This window comes from Vigna radiata, unplaced genomic scaffold (assembly GCF_000741045.1).
Source record: "Vigna radiata var. radiata cultivar VC1973A unplaced genomic scaffold, Vradiata_ver6 scaffold_160, whole genome shotgun sequence".
Classification (NCBI taxonomy): domain Eukaryota; kingdom Viridiplantae; phylum Streptophyta; class Magnoliopsida; order Fabales; family Fabaceae; genus Vigna; species Vigna radiata.
Window position 1 is genome coordinate 396,068 of NW_014542361.1, and position 9,252 is coordinate 405,319.

Genomic DNA, 9,252 nt, shown 5'->3' on the forward strand with positions numbered 1-9,252 from the left:
ACTGCATTTTGAAGCAAAATCCACAGGTTGTGAGACTGTTCACAGCTCGGTTGTTGAACTCTCTGTTTCATCTTTGTATCTTGTACATCAATTCACCAAAGTTGTGATTTTGACACTTAGATTTCACCAATCTACACAAAAAAAAAAACACAAAATCCCAATGTATGATCCGAAACAGAGATAAAGCATGACTAAATCCTTAAATCAATACAATTATGTATGCAAATGACCTAAACTAAGATATGAATGCAATTACATTTTACTCACACATTAGGCTTGTAGACAAGCCCTTCAAAAGGAGACATGATTGGGATTAACCACTGATGTTGAGCTGACTGATTGAAACTCCAAGGAGTGGTTATATTATCGGAAGCCACATCTGCCTGGTGTGGAATTCCTGAAAAAAGGGTTTTGATTTATAAGGTGGCTACCATTTTTTGGGAACGAAAATGAGGTTTTCTTCTCAACTGCATTCTCAGCAGAACATTCTGTTCTAAGGTTCTGCTTTTCAGAATTGTTTTTCTGGTGAAGAGTTTGTTGCTGGGGATCAATGACAACTTGCAATGAAATGGTTTTAGGAGTAAACCCCTCCAGAGGAAATTTTCTCAAGAAAGCACCATCTTCAAGCAAAACATCCAGGGATGAAGCAATCAGTTGTTGAACCTGTTTAAATAAAAAGAATTAATGTGTGAATGTTTATGCACAGACTTGAAGGGTGAATCTCCATGTTTGTGTGAATGTTTATGCACAAAATCAATTCGAAAATTTTCTCAATTCGCATAGCCAAATCGTGATGCTTGCCTATCACCACCGTGAGCCAAATCGTGAGTTCCTTCATCTCCAACAACCTCCTCATACTTCGTCCATGAAACCTGCAGAAAAATCCCCAAATTAGACCATGGAAACCCTAATCGCAAAACTGTAGAAAAATCCCAAATTCGACCATGGAAACCCTAATCGCAAATTCACACTTACACAAAAAACCCCAATTTGTGTCGCAGCGGAGACAGTGGAGGACTTCGCCGGAGACAATGGGGGCGCCGGTGGTGGACGAACTGTGACGGCGCAGCCTTCGACGAGAAGTGGCGGGGGAGGCGACACCGTGGACTCCTTGGACGAGTGGAGATGGAGGCATTTCGCCATTTCGCTCGAGCTTGATTCCCCAAATCAGAAACGCGATTTGGAGGGTTTTTTAGACAGTGGAGATGGAGGTTTTACGTTGGCCATGCAGGTGAGCTTGGTGGAGGGTGGTTGCGTATGGAGGTTTCACGGTTGATGGTGGTGGCCACTGTGGTAGAGTCGGAGGGAGAGGGAAAAGGAAGGAGAAGTTGGCTGATCAAAGTAAAAAAAAAAAATAAATAACATGGCACACTACCGTTAGCCACGTCAGATTTTTTTTAACAGACGTTAGTTTTAGAGGACAAAAACCAAAGTTTCCAAAAGATTGAGGACTAAATTGTACCTTATTTTGAAAAAAGGACTAAAACCAAAACTGTCCAAAAGTTAAAGAACTAAAAACATATTTAACCCTATTTATAAAGAGGAAAATCATTTATCTAATATTATAGATTGCTATAAATGAATTTTTGTACGGGTGATTTCATATATTACTATGTTGTTTACCTAATAGACTATTTGTAACTTAAATGATATGTTTATTACGTTGTCAAATTCTTGCTTAAAAGGGTTTTTCTATTTTAGTTCATAAAGTTATTTTTGTTGTAGTGTATCCAATTAATTTACGTCGGTTATTATATTATATTATATTTATTAACATTTAATTAAATAATGTAATCTCAAAATTTATGATCATATTGAAAGTTTTTCATTTAAATTATTTTTATATATTAATATAAAATATTTAACACCTTGTTTATTATATAAGTTAAAATTTATGTTTACTTTGACAAGTGTTATTTAAAATGATGTCACTTCTTAACTTTTCCACCACCAATTGGTTTGTTGATTGGATACAGCTAAGAGTGGAAGAGAGATGTCAAGTGGAGAAAGAGAGTGAACACTAAGATTTAGACACTGAGATATATGAGTGGATTTGGGTGAAAAATTGGAAATAATTTAATTCATATGATAAAATAAAATAAAAATCATAAAACAGTTTAATGTAAGAAAAAGAAATTAAAATATAAATAAAAATTTAAATAAATTTAATTACCCAAATAAAACCCAACAAGTGACACACACTCGAATGTAACATTTATTTATCTTATTTGAAAATTTAATAAAAAGATAAATTGCACACCATAAAATCCACAATTTTTTTCTTAAAAATATAAACTACCACTGCCCAACTAAACCAAACTTTAACTTTTATATTATCTGTATAAAAAACCTAAACCAAATAAACACCCACATAGTGCTATTTAATATTATAATGCACCTGCCCAAAATTTCAAGAACCCACATATATACATTTTGAGCCAATATATAAAAACGAATCACATGGCATGTAAAATTACCTAATAAAAACGCTCCATACATTATAAAGCTCATCCAGAAAGTATACGCTAATTACCCAAGGATAACACCAACTCATTCATTCACCTAAACTTAAATTAAGGGTCCCTCAATAGAAATTGGACCAAATTTTATGAAGTCTGACCAAATTTTCGGAATTTGATTGAGTTAGTTTTGCCCTTGATAGAATTTGATTTTGTTTGAATTAAAATTTGATCAAGTTGACACTTAATCAAATTTTGTTTAGTCAATTATTATCTAATTTCAGTGCTTGGTTAAAATTTATTCGAATTCGAATTAGTTGGCTTAGATTGAAATTTGGTCAAATTTGGTCGAGTTAGTTTCAGTCTAATTTTAATTGAATAGATTCTAATCGAAATTTGGTCGAATTTGGTTAAGTCGATTCCAATTAAAATTTGGTTGAATTCAAATATGTTGGTATGTGCCAAAATTTGACCAAACTATCTCTAATCCAAATTTGGTCTCGTCTTTTGCCTAAGGTCGAGATGGGTGGGTCAAAGGTTGAGATGAGTCAAATCAGGTTAATTAGTCGAGACAGGCCAACCGTAGCAAAAGGTTGAGACAACTAACCCGGACCAAAGGTCAAGACTAGTATGACCCAAGCTGAAGGTTAACACGAGTCGATCCGAACCAACCTAAACTAAGTTTGTGACAAGTTAGCTTAAATTGAAGGTCGAGATAATCCAATCCAGATTGAAGGATAACTCTGGACGGTTTGACTAAAATCAAGATAAGTTTGTAACAAGTTAGATTAAACTGAAAGTCGAGATAATCCAATCCAGATTGAAGGATAACTCTGGACGATTTGACTAAAATCAAGATAAACTTGTTTAAATTAAAATTCAAGATTAGTCAATATAAGCCAAATGTTTAATAAATATATTTTAAAAAAATAATATCTTTTTCATTTTTTTTTAAATTTCTATAGGTTAGCTTTCATCCATACGATATTTATGAATATTTTAGTTATGTAGACATTTTTAATGAGACTTTTGACCATGTGGATATTTTTGACTTTAACTTATTTGGGTTAAAGTGAAACTCTACATAATAAGTCAAATTAATAACTCTAATCAAAACAAGTCGGTCTAAATTAGATTTAAATTTAAAACTTGATCCAAATATTTGAATTTAAATTTAAAAAAAAATCTAAACTATTTCTGCCGCAAAAATATGTATGGATCCAAAATGTGATCCAATTTGATCTAGAGTACAATTGAATTGGATCTTTAAAGTCCAATCCATGCCCACGTGAACTAAACAAATTCTTCACAACGCAATGCTATCTACGTTATTTCGGCAAAAAACAAAATAATGAAACAACAAAACTTCAAATTCCAAGTTATATACTTTAATATACATTACGGATTATAATAACATGAAAGCCAATAGTACGCTTTTATAAACAAAATAAAATAAAATTAGCAAATGTGCCTAACAGCTTATACAAATAAATAAAATGTTGCATCTCTATATGGGCTGATGTTCGTAAATATTTCATTTATATACATAAAAATTAAAAAAGAAAACTAGTTAACTCTCATTACCTCGAAATTCAAATTGTCTAAACAAAATATTATACCCTAAACTTCATCACTAATAAAAGTCTTTCGGATTTAATTTTAGAAAATCTCTAAAATAAAAATGTTTCTTATTGTTTGTGGGAGTTTCCATATATTATTGAAGTATAACTTGTTTGGTTATTTTAGTCATTCTATTAAATTTAAACTTAGATTGATTATGATAACTTTAAGAGATATAACCAGAGAAATGTATGATTAAGTTCTATTTATATCCTTACAGTTTTTCCACACATATGCTAAATCTATTAAAAGATATAAGTGGAGGATATATGTGAATTAAATTGTATAAAAAAAAAACAGACAAAAAATTGTTTCTTCTTTTTTCTTTTATCCAAACTCATGCTTATTATTATTATTATTATTATTATTATTATTATTAGTATTACTATTATATATATATATATATATATATATATATATATATATATATATATTGATATCTTAACATACTTACACTCTAAGCACATTTAAAAAAATATTATTGAAAATAAAATATAAAATATGAATAATTATTGGACCAAACCAAACTCGTGAATAAAGTAAAAAATTTGTTTCTTTAAACTGAACTCTTTTTTTTAGTTAGTTTAGTGACCTTTTTCTTTGGAAATTGAAGGCACTCTTATTATATACATAAAAAAGATAGATCATTTATTAACAAATCTACAATAATAATTTTTTATATATAGATACTGACATATAAATTGTATCTAATAAATTAATATAAAATTAATATGCAGAATGAAACAAAAATTATAATGAAAAATAAACTTTTCACGCAGGAAATCTGGAGTGTGTTGCCATCTTGTTACATTACTTTGTGGTTATTAAGAAACATTCTTATTGAAACTATTTTTAAAAGACATATTTTCGGCTTAAGTTATTTGTACTGATAAAGTAAATTACAATTGAAAAATCTCAATTGTGACTACAGAAATAATTAAAAAATGGATAATTATGTGAATTATATTTCAACTCTAATAATAATTTCAGTAGTGTACGAAAGCTTTTTAAATTTAAAAACTAAACTAAGAAATAGTTTAATTCTCAATAAAAATAATTTAAGTTTTGTGTGTAATTTAATTTAGTTCAATTAAAGATTTCTTAGTTGAGTTTGTTTTTTTAAACAAGTTCACTGTTGCATGATTTAGAATAACGTACGTGTCTTATAGCTGTTTAAGTGCTTTATCTACTTTTATTCTTATTCTTTGTAACTTTGTGTAATTTTAATACCACTGCTCATCCCATTGTGTTTTATGGGTCTACCAGAACACAATTTCTTAATCTCAATTCTTTTTCTGGCTAGAAACTATAATAGGATTTGCTCAAGAATCTACCAATTCAGGTAATCATGTAATGAATTCTCCTACTAGAGAAGTGATTTTCGGAACATATTCCTTTCAAAGGACAGTAAAAAAAATAGTAAAAATATAAAAAACAATTCAACCAAATGTAAGAAGACATAAATATAGTAAAATTAGAAATATTAAATATATAAAAAGCATTTCTGTTTTGTTTTTTTTTTCAAAAGCATAATTTGATTACTTTACCAGACACAATTCGTCAACATATATCTAATTCATATTTTGAAATTCCAACATGATTAAAATAACTAAAACGGTAAAATATACCAGGAGTAAAAAAACAGTACTAAAATGGTTGAAAACGAAAAAGTGGTAAATCGAATTTAACTAGTATTGATTCCTTTCCATATATACAAACGTATTGGAACACTTGATAACTATGTATAAGCTTATAAATAAACTATTGTTTCCATTTGCATGTTTACCAGTTTGATGTATGTAATAATATTTAATTTTTGTGATATGAGTATAGTTTTATATGAAAAAGTTAGGTAAATCCGCATTAAATAATGAAGAAAAGTTATGAAGTACAGTGTGATGAAGAGGCAAAAGTGAAAGAAGAATAGGTGGAAACTAATTTTATAGTCCGTTGCCCTAATCCTGTAAAATTTTGGTTTCAGCGTTCTGGGAGGCATTGTGCTTATTATAAGCCTGTATAGTGTTCTGTGGGCAAAAAGCAAAGAAGAAATGAGTCATCAGCAGAATTCTTTACCCATAAAAGAAGGTGCAGTGGAAGCACAGTAACCCTAATGATTTTTCCAAAATTGTTCATTAGTGGTTTCTGTCTTTGGGACCCAACCATCTCATTCACAATAAAGCATGCTCTTTTTTGTACCAGTTTACACTATACAAGAAATTGTAAAGAATGTCTTTCATTGTGCATGAAACTTATCTTAATACTAATTTTAGGAAAAGATGTTGCTTAAGGATGTCAATAGCTTGATGGTTTTATCCGATAATAGGAAAAGAAGATATCCAAAGACACCTACTTCTATTATCCTTCAATCATTTACCTACCATCCTAAGATAATGATGAAATCTCTATCAAAATTATTTTCATAGATAAACACTTAATTTTAATCAATTATTTCTTTTTAAAATTTTATCTATCTAAAAAAGGCTGAGTGGAGATAATCTGTTTTTGTACATGTGCGAATAATCAATTAGTTTCGAGTTCCGACCGTGTTATATCTTTTTGCTGCATGAATGACTTTACTCTCTAACGTTAGACTTGTTTTGTCCATAATTGGGAAGAATATTCAATTGCAACGAGCTTATTTTTAGATTCCGTGTATCTTTTTGTTAAAAGAAAAAAAGAAAATAAACGAAAGAGACTAAACTAACGACATAAAGTTTTACGCACAGAGTTTCTGACGGGTTTGGTCCTCCACTCTATTCGAAAAACATGATTGGTGGAAATTAATTTGCACATGATGATGACTTTATATGTTATAGAATCATGTTAATTAATTATGATTTATGGGTAGATTAATTGAACTAATTACTTTTCTTATTATAATGGTTGTGGTGGAAATGTGAGATTCTTCATGCACAAGGAACTAAAATTTAAGGATAATGATACTTAGACAACATTTTTTGACAATATTTGAAAATCATCTAAGTATAATTATGTGATTGGTCTTTGGTAGTGTTTATGATTATTATTATTGATTGTAAAGTAATTTTAGACCAATTAAAGAATGACATGTAGATGATAATTTAAATCTCAAAAAAATAGTCTAAGTATCATTATAGAAAATTTAATTAATAATTGGAATTTCTCCGTTCCTTGATATGCATGTGCATGTTGAGATTTTAAATATCAAGAAAGAACTTTTGACAGAGAAATAGCTTTCGTGAAAAAAGAAGACACGGTGCACCTTACATATATAAACACTCTTGTTTGAGGTGGCACAATATTGGACACATTTTCGTACCTTCTTCACATATTTTGATATATTTGTTAGCAGTTCTTTGGTGTGAAGTATGCAGATCACTCATTTAAAGGAGAACTTTTTTTTTCCTATTTTCGAAAATGTTGTCAACGTGCTGCTTATGTGTTTGAAAATAAATAAACAAAGAGTGGTAGGTAACTAGTATTTTGATTTTGCTTTTACTGCACATTACTACGTACCACTTTTTTTTCACATTTAAAACATTGTGTTTGTGAGAAGGACGAGAACATTGTCATCATTAAATAATCAGAGTTTGTAGTGTCGTATTCTTGTCCACCTATGATTCATCCTGCAACGTAAAACTTGAGGGCAAATTTTGGTGGCAATCATATCCAACTCTAATTATCTAAACTCAACCGCATGGATTATGTCTCTTAAAAGAAAATATCCTACATGAGAAACTCGTGATATATATATATATATATATATATATATAGAGAGAGAGAGAGAGAGAGAGAACTATGTCAAGAATTTTGCTAATAATTAATAAGTGCACTAAAATTGGTTGAGAAACATTTAATACACCAATTCAATTTTCAATTGTTTAAAAATTAAATAATATTAGACTATTTGTTTTCTAATATAATAAATACTTTTTTTTATATTGTTAACAATTATGAACTAGCTAGTTTAAAGGGATGCTTATCAGTTTTTAGGTTTGTCTAACAAATAATAAAAAAAATTAAAGCAGATTTTTTTTTTACTTAAAAGCTCACGAAATACACAAAAGTTTTAATATAATAGAATATTTTAATATTTTTACAATACGTGTGTATGATAAATACTTCAAAAATTTAATATCTTTACAAATTAGTGTATAATAGAGATAATTATAACATGATATTATATTAATGTGATATATTTTGTGGTGACACTTTCGTGAATACTTAAATTCATATTACATATCAACTGATGTAATATCTCCTAAAAATTAAAAAAAGAAAGAAAAACATATGAATATGTTATTTTTTAATAAAAAAATATGATACTATATCGATGTTCCGTAAAAATAATGTAGTATATTTTTTAACACCATTTTTTGACACTATTTTGACACTGCACACGTGTCAAAATATGGTCGGACGATTTCAAATTAAAAAAGCTTAGATAAGGGTATATTTGGAAGAGAAAAACTAATTTTTTTTTTTTAATTTGAAATCGTCCAACCACATCTTGACACATGTGCAATGTCAAAATAGTGTCAAAAAATGGTGTTAAAATATCATTTTCCTTTCTTTTTTATTTCAAAACTTTTTCTTCTCTATCCTTATCTTTTTCTCCTACATTCTTGTACCTCTCTTCTTTTTGTTTTCATTCTCTTTTCCAAAACCTTCATTTCTTTTTAATTTTTCTCTCTTCATAAAAATCCTACGTTTTGGTCACATTAGTTTTTACTTTTAAGTGCTTGTTTACATTAGTTTTCAACTATTTTTCACATCATAATAGATCTAGGATGACCCAATTGATCACGTCAAAAAAGAAATTCATTTTGATTCATATACTTCTGACTTTCAATGACATGTGTTTCAATTGTACTAATATACGTGTAGTATAGATTATAAGAGAAGGTTGATTTTTTCCCCAATACACATTTTTTATTCAACTCAGTTTTAATGATATAAAGATATTTCAATTCTCTTTCCTTTGTTAATCAATATGATATCCGTTTAGACGAATATCCTTGAAACTTAATGAAATCATAGGTAAACTTTGGAAAGGGGGAGGGAATTTGAATAGAGTTTACAACTTTTTGCAACAAAATGTTAAACACTATTTGTATGGGTCAGACGGTCTACACAGTGTTGAACACTTAAGGATTTTTATAAAGCGTTTAAAAAACGTGGTAAACAGATAACA

The 9,252-nt window shown here is 29.0% G+C and overlaps 1 protein-coding gene across 1 annotated transcript in view; it reads left to right on the forward strand.

The window, feature by feature from the left end:
- LOC106779711 (WAT1-related protein At5g64700-like) overlaps positions 1–6,415 on the forward strand; it is a 14,389-nt gene extending 7,974 nt beyond the window's left edge. The window contains exon 6 of the mRNA XM_014667887.2: positions 6,061–6,415. Within this exon, the coding sequence (XP_014523373.1) occupies positions 6,061–6,184 (124 nt within the window). The 3' untranslated portion in view covers positions 6,185–6,415. The remainder of the gene's footprint in view (positions 1–6,060) is intronic.
- Positions 6,416–9,252: the final 2,837 nt, after the last annotated feature.